Source organism: Bos indicus x Bos taurus, chromosome 5, assembly GCF_003369695.1.
Source record: "Bos indicus x Bos taurus breed Angus x Brahman F1 hybrid chromosome 5, Bos_hybrid_MaternalHap_v2.0, whole genome shotgun sequence".
NCBI lineage: Eukaryota > Metazoa > Chordata > Mammalia > Artiodactyla > Bovidae > Bos > Bos indicus x Bos taurus.
This window is the reverse complement of record NC_040080.1, coordinates 37,064,060-37,084,739: the sequence shown is the minus strand read 5'-3', so window position 1 is coordinate 37,084,739 and position 20,680 is coordinate 37,064,060. Positions and strand designations below refer to the sequence as shown.

The 20,680-nt window shown below is 38.0% G+C and overlaps 1 protein-coding gene across 1 annotated transcript in view; it reads left to right on the top strand.

The window, feature by feature from the left end:
- ITPR2 (inositol 1,4,5-trisphosphate receptor type 2) overlaps nucleotides 1–20,680 on the top strand; it is a 589,478-nt gene that overhangs the window by 119,662 nt on the left and 449,136 nt on the right. The window contains exons 3-9 of the mRNA XM_027541575.1: nucleotides 4,083–4,198; nucleotides 4,986–5,072; nucleotides 7,144–7,302; nucleotides 13,188–13,286; nucleotides 13,555–13,638; nucleotides 14,096–14,242; nucleotides 19,486–19,581. Coding sequence (XP_027397376.1) covers nucleotides 4,083–4,198; nucleotides 4,986–5,072; nucleotides 7,144–7,302; nucleotides 13,188–13,286; nucleotides 13,555–13,638; nucleotides 14,096–14,242; nucleotides 19,486–19,581 — 788 coding nt within the window. The remainder of the gene's footprint in view (nucleotides 1–4,082; nucleotides 4,199–4,985; nucleotides 5,073–7,143; nucleotides 7,303–13,187; nucleotides 13,287–13,554; nucleotides 13,639–14,095; nucleotides 14,243–19,485; nucleotides 19,582–20,680) is intronic.

The window sequence follows — 20,680 nt, the reverse complement described above, 5'->3', positions numbered from 1 at the left end:
TGCGATTCATGGGGTTGCAAAGAGTTGGACACGACTGAACGACTGAACTGGACTGAACTGAACTGAACATGGTAGTGGAGACTTCACCCTCTACTTCTTGCTGTGCTTTTTCAGGGAATTCAAGAACTGTATACAAAGACACATTGTGGCATCTGAGACTGTGGCATCAATGAAGGGGTGAACACCTTGTCATGAATTTGACATTTTGGGGTTACGTTTGGGTTTAATCTGAAAGCTCTACTTTTTGAAGCTCTTTGCTGAGAGCTCTGTAAGTGTTTAGTCACTTCTTTATCTTAGTAAAGCTACTGCTGAATGAATGGAGCAATATTAAGAATAATACCTTACATTTGATGCTTATTATAGGGCTTTAAAGTTCACAGAGTAATTTCACAGATTTTCTATGTTTTTTTTTTGCTTATTTCAGCAGCCCTGTGAATTAGGTGTAGCAAGTATTATTACCACCTTTATTGTGCCGTAAATTTAAAATCAGACAGAACACGTGACTAGCCCAAAAACAGATTTTTAAAAATGTTTTCTAAAGGAGGTAGAGGGAGAGTCACACACACACACACACACACACACACATCACTGTTACCACCAACAGCATTTTTACAGAGGTCTGAATGCCCTGGGTTTCTTCCTGTCAACCAGAATAGTCCTGTGATGATGGTACCCACAGAAACACTTCAATTATTTACAAAATGAGATGCCTCCTGGGGAGGTGGCTGAGGAGAACTAAACAGCTGAGGCTCTGAAAATGGAAAGGGCTTTGAAAATCTAAGCCTTAGTGTCTCAACCAGGGTGGGAGGATGTCAGCTAGACTCCCCTCACTTTCCCTCTCCCTCACCCTTCCCCACCCCACACTGATAGGTAAGACTAAGCCTGTTGGTTCTGCTGCTTTCTTTTTAAATCTGCAGCTACCCTAAAACTCCCATATGCCTAGACCCTCCCTATCTCTGATCACACTGGCAGTGGACTTTCATGCTGGGCTTCTCCTCTTGTTTATGTCATCCTCCACGTGCTGTAAGAGCTGAAAACCCTAGGAATAGGGTGTTTTCCCTGGGGTAAAGAACATACTCCTAACCTAGAACATGGCACTCTGCAGACCCGGATTTCAGCCAGTGTTGCTGATTTCATTTCACAGCCTGGAATGTCATTTTCTTGACCGGTTGGTAGGTCCCTGGACATTGTGCTTCTCTGTCCTTGTACCAGCCATGGACTCTGTTTGAGATACCCCCGTGCTGCAACCCCTGAGCATTCGAACCTTCTTGCCAACCTGCTGAATTAGTATAGATTCTTTAACACTTGACTTGTGTCTTCTCTGGAAGATTTTCTGGATCCCCCTAAACAAGGTGAACGGGCTCTTGCATCTTTGAGGCCCACAGCACCTTCTCCAGAGCCTCATTGTGAAAATTCATCACACAGTCGATGTCTGTTTCACCCACTAGACTGAGAGCTTTCTGAGGACAGGGTCTGAGTCTTCACACCCAGAGGCACAGCCTACTAGTCAACCCTAGTTGGCTGGATGTTTGACTGGATGCTTCACAATCGCTTTGGCTATGACGATGAGGACTGTGACAGTTTCTTTGCTAGCTACCCAAGGATACCATTCATTAAGAGTGCTCCTGGGGTGCTCTAGAATTTAGGAAAAAAATATTTTCTTTGTCAAAAGACTATTTCCTAATGGACTTAACTAGGGATTTGAAGTAATGGAGAACCCATTTTTTTTTTTTTTTTCTTTCTTCATAGATGAAGGTAATCAGAAGTAGAGATTGCGGATTATGGAGTTGAGTTCTACTTAAATATAGACTTGTATTTTTGCTGCACTAAACAGTGTAGGGAGAAGGGAATGGCACCCTATTCCAGTACTCTTGCCTGGAAAATCCCATGGAAGGAGGAGCCTGGTAGGCTGCAGTCCATGGTGTCGCTAAGAGTCAGACAGGACTGAGCGACTTCACTTTCACTTTTCACTTTCATTGAAAGTGAAAGGAGAAGGACGTGGCAACCCACTCCAGTGTTCTTGCCTGGAGAATACCAGGGACGGGGAGCCTGGTGGGCTGCCGTCTCTGGGGTCGCACAGAGTCGGACACGACTGAAGCAACTTAGCAGCAGCAGCAAACAATGTAGGGTTTGGCTATTTGCCTAATATAGGACAGTTAAAGCAGTCCGCTGTATTACTTTGGGAGTACTCTTTTGGAGATATCACTAAACAACCTTCATATGCGTGCTTGTAAAACTTGTATATTCTTTTTGTAGATACTAATATATAGGAATAGTTTCTAGGGGTTATCAACTATGTTGCCAAGGAAAACGGTTTTTAAATCTAGTTATTTGGGTTTCACACACTTGTGCCTGGTGAGGATTCCTGTCTCCTGCTCTAATTATGACAGTCTTTCGACCTACTTTGAGCAGTTAGAAGGAGTCTGTTTTCTGCTACTTACAAACTATTTACTCATCCACATCAATAACTTTTAGACCAGAAGTTAATAATGTTTTCTATAGGTGTATATGTGTAGAGGGGAAGCAATCAATAGAATTTGTATTATTTCTAATTGCAAGCTATAGAAAAAAGTCATTATTTCTTCTGAGATTTAAAACTTCCTTAAGTAATTTACAGTAATATTTCTCTTGATCATGTGTGCCATTAGAACCAAAAGAAAGTGAGATTTGAAAAGAGATTGTCTTGGACTTCCCTGGTGGTGCAGTGGATAGGCATCCACCTGCCAATGCAGGGGACAGGGGTTCGACCCCTGGTCCGGGAAGATCCCACACGCCACGGAACAACTAAACCCCTGTAACACAAATACTGAGCCCGTGCTCTGCAACTAGCGAACCCATATGTTGCAACCACTGAAGCCTGTGAGCCTAGAGCCTGTGCTCCACAAGAGAAGCCACTGTAATGAGGAGCCTGTGTACAACAGTGAAGAGTAGTCCCTGCTCACCACAACTAGGGAATATCCGAGTGCAGCAACAAAAACGCAGTGCAGCCAGAAATAAATGAATAAACAAAAGTATATAAAAAAAGAAAAGAGATCACCTCATTTAATTCTATACTTAATTTTAAAGAGAATAATAGAATGAGCATATATATATTTATAATATAGTCAATAATGTGCCTAAAATTGACATTTGAGTTGACTGAATTGTATCTTTGGAAATGTATTTGAAAAATGAAAATGAATGTGAACATTAACACATCAGCCAAAGCAAGGTTAATTTATTATATAGAATTTTTACAAATTTTTGTGAGATAAATGAAAATAATGTTTGAATCTTGTGTAACAATACTCCTTTACTATAGAATATTGGGAATTGACCTATATTCTAGATTGTAATCCATTCCACAAACATACAGAATCATTAACAAATAAAAGCAGTGTTCAGTCAAACTTCCATTTTCCTCTTTAAACAGAAAAAAATTGTTTTTTCACTTAGAGATATCACTACATTATTCCACTATGATTTTCTAACTTAATATTTAGTAGTAGAGTATAATCTTAGTTTTTTGTTTTGCTTTGTTTTTCCCTTATAACAATGCAGTACAATCATTATAACATACTGCATCTCACATTTCCACACTGTGTTCACCCTAGGTATGTGTAACCTTGGGGAATAGATGACTGAAATGTGATTGCTTGATTGCTGTGATTGTTTCTACTTCTTTCATCACTTTTGACTGTCAAAGATACATACCATGTATAAGTAATTGATTGTGCAAAGTCAGATAAGGCAAAGAAAGACCCTAATCTGGTTCTCCTGACTTTCTAAAGCCAGGTACCCCATTATAATTAAGAAGTGCTTAATAATGTTTACATTGGTTTGGTTTCTTTGTAAATCACATTAGCTATGGTTTCTTTAAAAAACCCTAAACTAATGAAAAAGGTGGTATTTTAACAGACTAAATAATTATTTGAAAAGAAATGTTGTGGGTAGAATTTAAGAATTCACCTGAGTATGGGCTAGATGATGTTGAAATGTTATTTATACTCAGACATTCAGGATTCTAATACGAAGCTATAAGGGAAATCTAAACAATGCTGGTCTCCCTAGTTACAGTGTTTTCGTTTGTTGATTTGTCACAGACTGCCTCTTTAAGGTGTGCCCTATGAACCGATATTCTGCTCAGAAGCAATATTGGAAAGCCAAGCAAGCTAAACAAGGGAACCACACAGAGGCGGCCTTGCTGAAGAAATTACAGGTAAGGACTAGCCTTCCATCTCTCTGGCTTAACATAGAGCAAGTACAACAATAACAAAAGATCTGTTCCATAGCTTAGTGATTTCCCGCAATACACTGAGATCCAGAATAGATGTGGCAACACGCTGAAAGTGGAAAGGACTTTTAAGTCTTTTTAATCAGTGTATGACTACTGATTTCCTGGTGTGTAGGTATTGTATTTCTTGCTATTTATCCGGGTGTGCCAGACCAATTCAGATATTCACATCACATTGAAAACCAATTCAGAATCTCTGCAGGAATATCAAATCCAGTTATATTTTACTTGATAGAGTACCCTTTTTTTTTTTGGAAGACTATCAGAAAAAAATTGAAAGTCTATTGTTTCTGATTTGGACTCTGTGTAAATTTCATAGGATTTATTTGTCATTAAAATTCCTGTTACTTTTAGAATTGAAACTGTATTTTGAAGCTTTTGAAATGTATTTGTTTGGCTTCTCTAGCAATATTCCTTCTGAAAATAATTTTTTAAGACCAAACTGCTTAGTCCTTTTTCTGAAATTTCTAACATAAGAGCATATCAATATATTTTAGGCTACATTTCAGCATTAAACTGAGAGAATTGTCACACATTATAATCATATATTTAGTTACTGCCCCACTTCTCCCTAAGCACCAAGTTTAAAGTAATCCACCTATTTTAGTCTTGATTGTATTCTTTGTTCCTAGAATAAACCTTTTTTTCTGTGTCAGCTATTGTGCTCTATTTGTTATGGTTTCACAGTAAATATTTGATAATCACTTTATAGCATGCTGCAGAACTGGAACAAAAACAAAATGAATCAGAGAATAAGAAGCTATTGGGAGAAATTGTGAAATACAGTAATGTTATACAAGTAAGTGTCTATTTATTTTCGTATAAAAGAGATGAATAGTTTATCAATAATTTGCCTTTGGTAGGAATGCCAACCTGCATTAAAATTGGGGGCTACAATAGTTTGTTCTTTGGTCAGAATTATACAGTGTGATATTTTCAGTTGATATTCAGCACGTCATTCTATATGAATAAATCCGGTATGTACACATAAAGAAATGAGCTTATCTAGATGAATTACACAAACTATTAAATCAAAAGGAAGAAGATGGGGAAAGCTTGTAATAAAATAGTCTTTTAGAATTAATGAGACTAAACTTGTAGCATATGAAGCTTTATCTTTTCATTTTGTAGGGAGGAAAGTTTTCAAATTGTACTTTTAGATGAGAACTGTCCTTGAGTTATTATATCTTCTATTTCAATTAGTATGCACACTGATTTATTTCATCAGCATTTATTTCTTGTGCTTCACTTAGATCTTTTACTTTTTTACTTGGATAGTTGTTAATATATGCCCCACCTTGTTCCCAAAGGAATGTAAGACATTTTCAAAAATACCTTTCACATAACAAGATGAAATAAATAAGGTAACTGGATCAAAGGGAAAATACTGATTGCATGAATAAATTGAAGTCAAAGGTGAGGCATGTTTATCGTATCCATGTTATAAAGACTGGTAAACTTTGAGTTGAAGCCTTTTTGTTGCTTGTCTAGGTATAAGACCATGTGAAATATTGCGATATTCACATATTAGTAGAAGGCTGGTACAAAGAACTAAGTCAGAAGTTTGGAAGCACAAACATTCTCAGGAAGAGGACCAGAGAACTGTTTCTCCAATAAGCTCTCATAAAGAGGACACTGTTTAATATAGTAAACAATGGCCCTAACAACTTCCTTACCATAAATGCTACAATGAGGTGTTTCTTAGAGCTGTTTCAAAAAATAACATCCCCTGATGTTTTGTTATTGGCCAGTGGCCAAGTGCCAGAGCACGGGACCAGCAGAGCAATTCTCTGATGGGGCAAGAGGAGAGCCCTGGGTCTGCGACTCCCTGGTTGTTACAAGTTAATCCCATAATAGACTGTGTGTTACCTGTGGCTGAATGTCCCTTGGGTGGTCCTCCATAACTAGAGTTTCTCTTAACCAAGTCTTGCTTCATATTAAGTGCCAGCAAGCAGAGCTTATGTTTCTTGTCTAGAATCTGACATGCAAATGTTTCCCAAAGTGTTCAGGGCTGAGCCACGCCCTCTTAACAGGGTGGATTCCAAAAGCACTGGAGTTGGCCCCTGAGGGTTTTCACTGGAAATTTCTGAGATAATTTCCTTCTTATTTTGTAGATGTTAAAATGACCATTCTTTATTTTTTTTGAAATGATTGGAATAATAGACGGGAAGGTTATTTGTTTCAGTTTTTCTAGTCAGAATAATGTCTCGGAAAGGTTTTGCCCATGGGATCCAAATATCCCCAGCAGAGGCGCTCCTGCCTTCATCTGAGAAGGAGCAGGATCATGTCCTCTTGTGGGAGTGGCAGAGATTGTTTAGGATAAGCAGCTGGTCTCACACAGGGGGATGAGGGCCGGTTTTAGGCAGGGGTGATTAATAATATGAAGTGGGTTGATGCCTTATTCCAGTTCCTTGGTTATCCTTTAATATAGTTTGCTTTTGTGGCCGGGCAGGAATTGAGAAAGAATATATTGGGTTGGTCAAAAAGTTCACTCAGGCTTTTCTGTAATGTCTTATGAAAACCTGAATAAACATTTTGGCCAACCCAGTAGTTGGGAGTAACATCCTGGTCTGTTTTGGAAAGCCTGGGTTTATCCTATTATTTATCAGTAGATGAAAATCGTTCAGGGACGTGTCCTTAGTTTTTTTCCCTTATGTGCTCACTTCATATGAAACAGCACTGGGGGTGGAGGTGAGGAGGAACCCAGAGAAAGTCAACTTGGAAAGATGGTGAGTCTGCAAGGAGCTGCTTTGTTTACTGTCTCCCCTGAGTCGTGTTATGTGGGTATGTGATACAAATATAAACACATATGTGTAATGAACAGAGGAGATCAAGGAATGAAGGCAGTAATCCCTAACTTTTTCCTACAGCTACTGCATATAAAAAGCAACAAGTATCTGACTGTCAACAAGAGATTACCTGCTTTACTGGAGAAGAATGCCATGCGCGTGTCCTTGGATGCTGCGGGAAATGAAGGGTCTTGGTTTTATATTCATCCCTTCTGGAAGCTGAGAAGCGAGGGCGACAATGTATGTAGCTCTAAGATGAAGAGAAAAACGTGCGTTCTTGAAGATGTTAGTTCTTAATAATGGAGAATCCGAAAAATGCAAAGAAAGGAAAGATAGTTTTCAAGCTTCAACATATTATTTTATGTTAATTTCTTTAATAGGTTGAAAGCATTTATTTATAGTACAGATTGTGCTCTGGAATCATAAAAAGACTATGATCAGATTGATTTAAAATCATCTTCCAGCCAGAATTTTGTGAAAGAATTTAAGTAACATTAAAATATTGGCTGAGACTTTCAAGGGAGAGAAAAGCAGAGTTTGTTTCTCGGCCTTATTCAGGAGGGAGTGTGGCTGTATAGAAGAAGCTGTGTTTAGGAGATGGAGTTTATTCCTTTGAATTAATAGAGTAACACAGAAAATCATGACAATATGTCATTTATTGGCTCAGTGGCCGGTTGTTTACAATCTGTACAACTTAGTAGATGTGTAATGTATGAGGAGATGCATAATGTAATGATTGGCAGTGGCTCATTGATGACAATACTTAAATATGTTGTATCATATGAATTTTAGTAGTTGCAAAATATTTTTCTGCTGCTTTATGGAGCAGAGAAAATAAAAATTATGTGTGATGATTCAATAGGATCAATAGTTAGATATTTTTGTGTGTAATAGATGAAGTAGCAAGTGACAGTCCTGGCATATGGGAGATGCTTAATAAATTCTGGTTGACACCAAGTACTCAATAAATTTTGTAAATAGAATACAAATATTGGGTCAGGTGATCAATAAAAATAGTTGAGATTTTAAAAAATTAACATTAAAAATTGAAAGCAATGTTAAAGTCTTATTATTCTGACAATTTTCTCAATCAATACTGTTATGATATTTTAAAATGTATTGGCTGTTTCTTGTCTTAGAAATGTCTTATATTGTAATAAATCTATTTTTCCAGTGAATTTTGAAGTCCAAATTCAACTCCACAGGTTACAAGCTTCATGGTTTAATTTGGTTAATAGATTAGCTGATGATATCCTCCTTCGGTAAGGTTTGGGAGAAGCATGGCATGCAGGAATGTAATGCACTTTAAACTTGTTTTGGATTCCTTGAAAATAAGTTATTTTCTTTTTCCTTTTGGCATCAAGTGATGTTTGCTGTGAGCATGACATATATTTTAATTTCAGTAGGTGGTTAATTACAGTCAACTCTCAATTATTCAGGGACTGGTCATGCAGCTTAGGAACAACCTGTGTCTTTGGATGCCCTGTTTTAAAATACTTCTCCAGCCCCCCTCACTGAGTAGGGTCCGTGTTTGCAGGTAGTCAATGAAAATTAAGCATGAAAACAAACAAAAGCTGAGCTCAAGCTCTGAAGGAATGGGATGAAATCATTGGATAAATTGGGGCCTTGAGATTAGCGTGGATTTTATTAATTCATGCCATCTAATTTTTCATCCTATCTATTCCTTTCCCTACTCCCAAATGCCTTTATGGACTTCCCTCATGGTTCAGATGGTAAAGAATCTACCTTCAATGTGGGAGACCCGGGTTTGATCCCTGGGTCGGGAAGATCCCCTGGAGAAGGGAGTGGCAACCCACTCCAGTATTCTTGCCTGGAGAATCCCCATAGGCCGAGGAGCCTGGTGGGCTACAGTTCATGGGGTCACAGAGAGTTGGGCATGACGGAATGACGAACAGTAAGCTCCAAATGGTCCTTGTCAATAAGCTATAATAAGGATGGTTTTATTAATTCATCCTATCTAATTTTTCATCTTATATTCCTTTCCCTACTCCCAAATGTCTTTACAGGATCAAAGAGAGTTGACTGTAATGAACTATTTCAAATAATTAGTTGAACTGGATTGCAGGATGGGGAACAACCTACCACCCAAGCACTCCATCTTGGTTAAAGTGGATAGTATAATTGTTATGTGCAAAATAGAGATCCTCCTTATATAGATGTGCTCCATAAAGCATGGCTAAAACAACCTTACACATTGCTTTTTGCTGAAATAGCTCACTGTTTTTGCTCACCACTGTAGCTTTTGTGTGTAATTAAGGTTGCTGTGAAAGCATAAGCATATCCATAGACCTTTATTTCCATGAAAATAATTGTATCATAATGTTCATTTTCCTCCTTAGGAATAGGTAGCATTTTTCTAAAATACAAGCATACTGTATTTTATTGAAGGCAATTGGAAACCCTGTCATTTCATAACAAGTGGTTTAATTACTATTGATTTTTTGAAGCAGTTTTTAATAAAATTCTTTAAATTATGAAAGTATGATAACATTTACTGGAGACTTGGAAAATACAGAACCAAACTACATTTATTTCCACTATATGTTACAATTATTTTTTAAGTAGATAAATTAAGATTTTTTGGTTGGAGTTTCAGTATCACACTCTCAGAAATTAGTATAATAAATAAACAGAAAAGTAGAAGGGATATAGTAGACCTGAAGAGCACTATGAACCGATTCAACATAATTAAGATTTATACGATTTTCACACAACAACAGGATAAAAATTATATTCGTTTCCATGACTGTATAAGACTGTAGATTTTTCAAAAAAACATTAAAAGGAAGAAATTGCAAGATTTAAAAGACTTTTAAATTTCCATTTTATTATTTACTAATTAGTTAAGTTGCGATTTAGGTTATAACTACCCAAAAGATGTTCAGTGACTGAAAGCTAATGTAAGACTGAGGCTGATGATAGGCTGGAGAGAAAAGTGCTCATATCCTCAAAAAATCAGTAGTTTCTACTGTTTAAGTTCATCTCTGTCATATATCTTATAGAATTTCAGGGTAGATAATTTTTGGAGAAAAATAGTTTCACGTTTCCCTCAACTTTGAGCTGTGTAGATGTCCATGCTTGTTGCTGCTCAGAAAGTCACTGGGGACAGCTTTGAGCAGAGTACATACATATTTTATTTTTGTTTATCTTCCCTTGATTGAGTAGTTAATTTTTCATCTTCAACTTTGATCTAAGAAGACATTGGTTCTTTACCTTGATAGTAGATCTTAAAAGGGAGAAAAGGTCAGATATTTCTTTCAATCAAGAAAAAGAAAAACAACCCTTAGGGAAAGAGCCTCTTTAAATAGCAAGTAGATTTCACCCTTTTGAAAACCTAGGCTCCTTGGAATTTCAGAGAAGGTGGCACTCGATCCCTGGTGTTTTGATTTCTACTGTAGTGTTCTTTTCACACCAGGTGCCACTTCAAAAGAAGGGTGGCTGCTGGTGGTATTGTGTTCCTCTTTATTTTCAGTAAAATCCCAGCATGAATCTTGCATGGCTGTTACATAAAATCAGCAGAAATGCTTTTGGAATTGCAGTTTTTTAAAATGTGTGTGCACTAGGGTGAATGTGATATGGCAGAAAATGATGTCATCCTCAAGTTCTGTATTAAATATATGGCTTCTTAGAGGACATCTCTCCCTGTCAGTGGATCAGGCTCCATGCCTGCACTCTTCTGAAAATACTACCAAATTTACCAAGTTATCTAAACAGATAAGAATTCCTCAAGAATAGAGACTACTTCTTATACACCTTTGTGTTATTCCTAGCACTTCTTACTGTTCTTTTTATATCTTATGATTAGCATCTTGTCCATTTCATTTGTCAGTTTTATTCATCCTGTGTGATCAAAGTAACCATTTGTCAACAACAAGACCTAGGACCTGGAAATTAGGGAGATAATGTTAGATTCTCCTTATGAATACCACACTTATGAATCCTTGAAGTTGGTGACATTTTGGCTATATGACTAGTCTCTTAAAGTTATAGAAGACTTTACAGCTATTGTTTTGAAGTAAAACTAATATAGGGATTGAGCCAAAGCTTACAGCAAGCTATCGTAAAATAGTGAGACCTAGAGCACTGACCATAGGTGCCACCAGAAGTATTCTTTTAATTAGAAAGATATAGCTAAAATATGTCATTATATTTAGCAACTTATTGGCTAATATTTATATATACAGACAGGAATGATAGTGAACCAAATCTGACTGTTCTTTAGGAAATCGGAAGACCAGATGTAGTATGGGCAGAGTGTAGTGTCAAGTCCCAGTGTCTGTAGAATGGAAGACCACTCAAGCTTCTACGTGATTTTGAGACTTGGACTTGGCTTGGTGTCATGTGCAAGAACATATGTTCTTGTTTTTTGAGGGAGGTATTGAAAATATATCTGTCATGTTGATTTTTGTTTATTTTGTTTATAATTTAATTGCTTAAAATAGATACCAATTCGTGATTCAAAGACAGAAAACAATATAAAGATAAATGGGGAGAAGTCTCTTTTTAATCCTTTTTTCCATGTTCCCAGTTCCCACTTCTCTTTTTCACAGTTAACCACTGGGATGATTTCTTATGCGTATACTCCTACTCTCCCTGTTTTACACAAACATAGCCCAGTTCTGCCCTCTCATCCTCTCACTTAGCACAGTTTCTAAATGATTTTTTCTTTATCTGGACATAATAAAGAGCTTCTGTAATGGTCCTTTCTGAATCGCAGCCTCCACCTGATTATGGACTTGAAAGGCAGGATGGTGAATAGAGACTAGTCCCGTAAATAACAGAAGCAATTTCTGCAAACCAAAGAATAATCTTCTTTTGCTCGATTAATGAGCTTAGGGCTTCTCTATCATATTTGAATCTCCAGGTATAGTTTGTGACAGCAGTACTGTAGGTGAATGTAGACTCTTGTATGTAATTTATTGACATTGAAAATGTGAAATTATGTTCCTTTAAGTCTTAGTCTAGATTCAGATCCAGGGAGGAGATGTTTTATCTGTTTTTATTGTCTCAGTCCTAATTTGTTTTTCAGTTATCTACTAATCTATTCTAATATTTAGTTGATATGAAATATGCAAAGGGAAGGTATTGGTTTTCATTTCTGAAGTGGTGAGCAATTCTGTGAAGAAGAGTGAAGGTACTATACAGTAGTAGATCTTCTAGTGGAACTTGACAAAAGTAACTCTAATAACTATAAGATAACTGTTCACTATTATCCTTAAGAAAAGCACAACTTCTTTCCCCCACAATTTGAGTGATGAATAAAAAGACTTAAAGATCAAACAGACATTGTTAATAAAAAGATCAACTTTGACTTATTTCTTTAAAGCACTTTTCCCATAATTAATTTTAATTTTTATTTACAAATGAGCACCAGGTTTAAGGAACACTGTTAGTATTAGATATTTAAGATAAAAGCGAACCGTTGCCCAAGACCCAAACTATAAACGTGTTCCTACAGGGTCATACCAGATTCTTCATTTTCTGAATCCAGATGATATTAGAACATTTATTAAATTTCTGAGACTATGGGGACGATCAAATATAGTAGATTTGTTTTTAATTTAGAGCAAATACAAATGTATAAGATTCCCTGCTTGCACTTGAAGTGGTTTTAATGTTTAGGCAGATTCTTGTTTTGTGGCAGATGCATTTATTCTTGATAGCTCCTGTGTATGTGGCGTCAGACCTCTGTGGAGGGATGCTGACCTAATTACTGACATTAAGAAAGCTCTAACTGAAATGGCAGACCAATAAGACAAGAATCTAGGGACTTCCTTGGCAGTCCAGTGGTTAAGATTCCACGCTTCTACCACAAGCGGCATGGATCTGATCCCTGGTCGGGGAGCTAAGATCCCACATATCAAGCAAAAGAAAAAAATCTACAAAACCAGCTTTATGAATCCACACTAGGCCCTGTGGGACATGATTATATAGTCATTTATCAGAAGGTATTTTACCTTAAAGAGAAAAGAATTGATCTAAAATTTGATAAACAGGTCAAATATTAGGTCAATAATGAAGACTCTTTACAGTTATTTTTAGCATCAAATATATCATCACAGATCCATGTAGTGTCTCAGTTGCAACTTAATTCTGATTTCCAGATTGTTGTTGGAGATAAAGTTGTTTTGATGCCCGTGAATGCAGGACAGCCACTACATGCCAGCAACATTGAACTACTCGATAATCCAGGGTGTAAAGAGGTAAGTTTGGGAGGAAAGTGAATTTGTTGATTTTTATCACGAGAAGAAAAAGAAATCTTATAGGTTCTTTCATTGTTTTCATAAGCATAAGCCCAGTTTATGCGAGTTATTATTACTAAGATACCTATAGATTTTGAATGGTCCTTTGAAGATATTTTTTGACATACATACCCCATTGTCCAAAGTTGTTCTTTTTTCTCCTTCCTCTAGTTGAAGTAGTAATTCATGGAACCTGCAATCTTATAACTTAACATCTCTTCATTAATAGGTGAATGCTGTTAATTGCAACACTAGCTGGAAAATCACTTTATTCATGAAATACAGTTCCTATCGAGAAGATGTACTAAAAGGAGTAAGTATGTTACGTAGAACATTTGCTGGAAGAATTGAAGGTTGTCTTTGTGTTTGAAGTTTAGAATGTGACTGTAAACCTTAAAACTCATGTTGAGTTTTCCCTCCTATATTTGGAAATGTATACATAATCTTTAAAAGCCAAGTGTTAGCAGAAGGGCCCAGAGTGTCAAAAACCTGCAGAGTCACCTACTTCTTACATTTCTTTGTTCAAACTTTTGTTGAAAATAGTTTTTAATTTATTTATTTTTAATTGAAGGATACTTGCTTTATAATAATGGTTTCATTTCTGCCATGCATTAGCATGAATTAGCCATAGGGATACATAGGTCCCCATACATACCTCCCTCCCATCTCCTACCCTTTCCCACTCCTCTAGGTGGTCACAGAGCCCTGGTTTGAGTTCCCTGAGACATACAGCAACGGAGATAGCAGGTTTTTTTGGCCTCTTTTTCTAGGGTGATGTTGTTCGCTTGTTCCATGCGGAACAAGAGAAGTTTCTGACTTGTGATGAATATGAGAAAAAGCAGCACATTTTCCTTCGTACAACCTTGCGTCAATCAGCCACTTCTGCAACCAGCTCTAAAGCACTCTGGGAAATAGAGGTGCGTAAATAATTTTTGGCTTTTAATAAATGCTTATATCTAAAAGACAAGGTCACTTGTATGGTTTATCGTTGCAAGCATCACTTGTGCGTGCATGCACACTCGGTTGCTTCCGTTGTGTCCGACTCTTTTTGACCTCATCGCTCTAGCCCACCAGGCTCCTCTGTCCATGGGATTCTGCAGGCAGGAATACTGAAGTGGGTTGCCGTGCCCTCCTCCAGGGCATCTTCCCGACCCAGGGACTGAACCTGCTTCTCTTATGTCTTCTACACTGGTAGGCAGATTCTTTACCATTAGCGCTACCTGGAAAGCCCAAGCATCACTTGTGATAGATCTGTAAAACAATAATTTTTGTGAAGCCTCTTGTACCTCTTGACTGCTGTGACCACTCTGAAATGTTGCTATTTCCTTTATTTATCTTCTTAGAGGCATCTTTCTCTTTCTCTTGAATTTAATAAGGGCATATATATAATTTTGCTTTTAAAAACTCCATTGTAAAGTGTTGACTTCAGGCCAATGTCAGGCCTCGTGCCTTGAATGCCACTGGTGTTGAGATGGAGCAGGAGGACTCACCGTAAGTGAGCATCAGAAATACAGTCACTGAAAAGAGCATTTGTGTCTTCTGGGGATGCTCTTCCTATTGGAGTCAGGAGAACCATAGTTAAGAATCCATTCATCTTTAAGACATATTTTCTTAAGTGTGCCAATGTGATAGAGTAATTAAGAAAATGTAAGGTATGGGTTTTTCTTTGAAGGAACTTTCTATATACTGGAAAAGATAAGATATACCTGTGCTGTGCTTAGTCACTCGGTTGTGTCTGACTCTGCAGCCCCATGGACTGTAGCCCGCCAGGCTCCTCTATCCGTGGAGATTCTCCAGGCAAGAAAGATATACCTGAGTGACTACACACAACCCGATAAGTTCCATCTGGATTTAATGTGTCATCTCCAGCCACTATAGCAGTGGTTCTCAATCATTTCAAACCCATCACCCCCTCTTTTACAGCAATATATTTTGTTATACTTCCTTTATGTACAAAAATGAAATTCATGGTTAATATTATTATTATATATTCTCATGATGAAAAAAATCAATAAAATGCCCAAATTCTAATATAAAGAAGATACAAAAGGAAAATAATTTATAATAAAATAATATTCATTTCAACATATAAATACATACTCTAGAAACTATAACATTTATACCCATCTTGGGGCTTCCCTAATAGCTCAGTTGATAAAGAATCCACCTGCAATGCAGGAGACCCCAGTTCGATCCCTGGGTTGGGAAGATCCCTGGAGACGGGAAAGGCTACCCACTTCAGTATTCTGGCCTGGAGAATTCCATGGACTGTAAAGTCCTTGGGGTCGCAAAGAGTTGGACACGATTGAACGACTTTGACTTTCATTTCACTTTCACTCTGATGGATTCATTTAGATTTGGGAGAAGTGATGATAGAAGAGGGTAAGAATACATTCTATACAAGTACAGGAAAATGAAATAGCAGAGCTAAATGTGGGCCCTTGGGTAATATCTAGTATTAGGAGAAGTAATAACAGAACAGACTTAGTTGTACATGATTTTAAAAAGAAATCACCATAATTGAAATAAGGATAATGAGGCAAATTATAAGCTATTGAAACAGAGAAAATGAGGAAGTATAATATTTATGTAAATGAGCTGAGCCTTAATTATAAATGTTACATAAAGACAATTCTCTAAGTTATGACATGGTTTAGAATAGAGATGAAATAGCACAAAAGCATGTTGAGGCATATTTTCAGTCTCTTGCATTCAGAAGGGACCATATCCTTCAATGATTTGGATACACTGGTCTTTAGTAGGTGACAGGGAATTAAGTTGGAGGGAAACAACTACCGCCAAAACTACATAATCCTCTTCCCAGTAGCCAATCTCACAAATTCTCTTATTAGGATAAGAGAAAGATAACAGGCAACTGGGAAATAAATACATAGTTAAAATAAACATTTTTTCATACCATAGATTTCTTATCATTGTGCTCCAAAAATTTTCAAAATATAGGGGATAGGGCTTCCCTGATGGCTCAGTTGGTAATGGATCTTGCCTGCAATGCAGGAGACCCAGGTTTGATCCTTGGATTGGGAAGATCCCCTGGAGAAGGGAATGGCTACCCACTCTAGTATTCTTGCCTGGAGAATTCCATGGAGAGGGTAGCCTAGTGGGCTACAGTCCATGGGATCGCATAGAGTCAGACATGACTCAGTGGCTAATAAACACTTTCACCTTTCACTTTCTTTCAGCAGTACTGTTAAATGCTATTTTAAAATTTTGTTAGCAAAATACAGTGATGGAAAAGTTATATAGCAAATTCCTTACACAGTGAGTTTGGTTCCAACTCTGTTAAAAGAAGTTTTGTATCTTCCCTCTTATATATTTGCTGTTAGTTTTATAGCTCTTGATATAATTTTGCCACTGCACCAAAATCCTTCCCAACAAAATGCGTAGTTGGAAATGTTATGATCCATTGAGCAGTCAGAATGGAGAGAGTGAATACATTATTCAGTAATTTTGACATAATGTCTTGGTTTCACGTAAGCTTCCTTATCCACAGTGAATTTCTCTAAAATGATTGGCCTTTTCATGTAACTTGATGTAAAAGCTTTTCCGTATGATTCCATGTTACAGCACTAGCAGTTTATATCTGTGGTAGGTTTTATTTCTGTTGGAGATTTGAAAGTGATGCCAGGGGACGTTTCTGTATGGTGTACTACATCACCAGGCTTCAGTTCAGGAAGCCTGAGCATCAGGTGTTTCAAGCAGACAGATATTTAAAATCGGAAATTGGTTTCAATGTTGTTGGAAGGACTAGATGGGAAAAAGTGTGAAGAATATGGTTTTGTGTAAAGATCTGGTAGGGCTGGAAGCCCGGGCTGCCTCTTCCTGTGCTCCAGTGGTGCTCCCTCACACCTCCTGTGGGAGGCCCTGCAAGGCAGCCGCTGCCACCTTTATTAGAGCCCTTAGAGGATTCTCTCTTTCACTCTCCTTTGCTTCCTGTCCTGGTGATAACAGCAGGGCACTTAGAAGGATGGGGATGGTCCTGAGTGTCACACACAGTATCTAGCCTATGGTTGAACTCTTCTGTGAATTGCAGGATATTTAATATCTTGGCCGCTGTTCATTCATTCCAGTAGCATCCCTCAAAAATCACTGTGATAAATGAAAACGTCCTCCCTTCCCTGACTCCAAATTGTCCTTTAGGGAGCTGTATGTATTGCTATTGCTAGACGCACTAATGTATAGGGCAGGAGTTCTGAGTCTGTGATCCCTGATGAGTGTCAAGTTATTTATTAATCTCCAGCAGTTGTATACAAAAGTTGTGTGAGAGTATGTATGTATGTGAGACAACTCATGGATTTTATCAGATTCTCAGAGATATCTGTGTCTCTCCCAAAGGAGTAAGAGTTCATATATTGACAAGATCATGGTAGGGGGTGATATTAGCAAAGGATTGGTGGAAGAAGGTTGATTTGAGAACTGAACTTTGAAGGATAAGCAGGTGTTTGGCCATAGGGGGGTATTTTTGTAAGACTTTATCCACTTTGAAGTATTTTCATAGTTATCTCATTTGAGCTTTTGGAGTATGGGAAGAAATGGGGGCTGGAGTCTAGCAAAAGGCATTGGGAAGTTCTATACATTTGTTTGCCTGGTGACTCAGATGGTAAAGAATCTGCCTGCAGTATAGGAGGTCTAGGTTTGATCCCTCATCGGCAAGATTCCCTGGAGAAGGGAATGGCAACCCACTCCAGTATTCTTTCCTGGAGAATTCCATGGACAGAGGAACCTGGAGGGCAGTAATCCATGGGATCACAAAGAGTCCGACATCACTAAATGACTAACACTTTCACTTTCACTTCATACATTAGCACACAGAATTGAGGCTGGGGCAGGAGGCAGAGGATATCAAAAAGAAGAAGGCGATCTGCTGAAGAACAGTGGAAAGTTATCTGAACACTCTAATATGCCTTGTGATATTTACTCTTCACAACAATCCTATGAATTAAACCTACTTAGTATATGAAGAAACAGGCTTCTGAGATGTTACATTCCTTGCTGTGATCAGACCATAGTCATTAACGTCAAGAACGTGTATGCTCAGTTGTAGCTGACTCACTGTGACCCCGTGGACTGTAGCCCATCGGGCTTCTCTGTCATGGGATTATCCAGGCAAGAATACTGGAGTGGGTCATTGGTGGGACCCAAAACCAGTTGTCTCTGAACTGGAGAACTTGAACTTTGCTTCAGCACCGAGCCACTTGTCATAAGCGACAGTTTCAGACCTTCTACCATTTTCATTTTCAGGGCACCTAATGGCTCAGCATCTAGGGCAGGTATCAAGGGACATGGTGTTAGTAAACAAGCAACACATGGAAAGAGCCAGGAATTAAATTAGTCCAGACTTCCAGGCCTTGGCTTTGTGGTCTGTCTCCCTGGAATGATCTCTTCCAGTCTCTCTGCATCCCCATCTCATTCTTATCCATCAGAGTGCCCATGCTGACTGCCGTATTGATCCAAAGTAGTCTTCTGTAGGGAGCTCCCCTGATGACTCAGTGGTAAAGAATCCACCTGCCAATGCAGGAGTCATGGGTCTGACCCCTGGGTAGGGAAGATAACCCTGGAGAAGGCAGTGGCTACCCACTCCAGTATACTTGTCTAGAGAATTCCATGGACAGGGAAGCCTGGCAGGCTACAGTCCATGTGGTCGCAGAGTAGGACATGAGTGAGCAACTGAGCACAAGCACAAGCCTTCTCTAGGTGTTCAATCATGCACTCTATTTATTTCCTCCTGGTGTTGCCAAATCTTATTCACTGAAAGCTTAGTCTTATTCATTGCTCTGGCCCCTATTGCCTAGAAGAATACCAGGCACCTGGTAGACTCTTAACATAATCTGTTGAATGAATGAATAACAAATGTGGGGAAGCCCCACAGTATTTCCAGTTTGGGCCTGGAAACATGTCTTTTGGAGTAAGGGTGTATTTGCAGATATGAGACATGAGAATCATGCAAGCCCAGTGAGGTAACTGTTCTCTTACTTATTTATGGGGAATCTTGTTTTTTGCTACATTGGACTCCTAAAAAGGTATATTAGGTTTGACAAGTTTAATGTGAACACGCGGGTACCCCATGTAACCTGTTGAGATTTGTGTGCCAGGAACATGCATGTCTTTTAGCCATTGTTTTTGTTTCTCTTTTTGTCTGTAGGTAGTTCATCATGATCCATGCCGTGGGGGTGCAGGACAGTGGAACAGCTTGTTCAGATTTAAACATCTTGCAACTGGGAACTATTTAGCTGCAGAGGTAAGATTAATGGATATAGTGTTGTAAAATCTCTGATTCGGAAACACTGAAACAGGCAATAGAGAAGATGTATTTGTAGGAACAGTTATTGTGCACATTCGATTATTGCTAATCAAGTACTGCATTGGTATGTCCGCTATTCTCAAAATGTAAATATTAATTGAAATCTTAAAATAATCTTTGTTTTGAAAATACAAACAGCAGCAGCCACCACAACAGAACCTTGTGGTTGGTTTGCTGGAAGGGTATTTGGAAGAGGGTATCTGATTTGCATCTGTGTGGGATTCATCCTGAGATTTCCTGTTTGACTTCACTCTTTCAGAATGTCTGATTTGGAACCCTGATGAGCTCATAGTTGGTGTGGTGTAGTCTAGATAGTTTCAGATTGATCTTCTGTGGCTATTCTTTCACTGGTGGGTGGCTGTCATTGTTCAAACCATTGGAAAGGAAAGGGTTTTTTTCCCCCCCTCTGAGATATTGCACTGTCCTAAAACTGTCAATTAAAAATTGACAGGTAAAAACGTAGAAAGGTCTTTTCTTTCTCCACTAAATGCATGTTGACAGTCAGAGTGAAAAGTGGTAGAAATAACAGCACTGAAGTTGTAGGAATGATTTAATTAAAGTTTAGTTATCTGGTTATATCGAAAATATTTGAAAATATTTGTTTTAATTTTTAACTTATTTTTTCTTAAATCTTTTTAAAATTGAAGCATGGTTGATTTACAATATTGTGTTAGTTTCACATTTACAGCAAAGTGATTCAGTTATACATACATAATATACATATTGTGTATCTATGTATATGTATTTATATTCTTTTTAAAATTCTTTTCCATTATAGGTTATTGTAAGATATTGAATATAGTTTCTTGTGAAAGTGAAAGTCACTTAGTTGTCCTACTGTTTGTGACCCCTGGACTGTGCTAGTCCATGGAATTCTCTAGGCCAGAATACAGGAGTGGGTAACCTTTTCCTTTTCCAGGCCCCAGGTCTCCCTCATTGCAGGCGGATTCTTTACCAGCTGAGCTACAAGGGAAACCCATAGTTCCCTGTACTATACAGTAAATCTTTACTGTATATTTTACATATGGTGTTATGT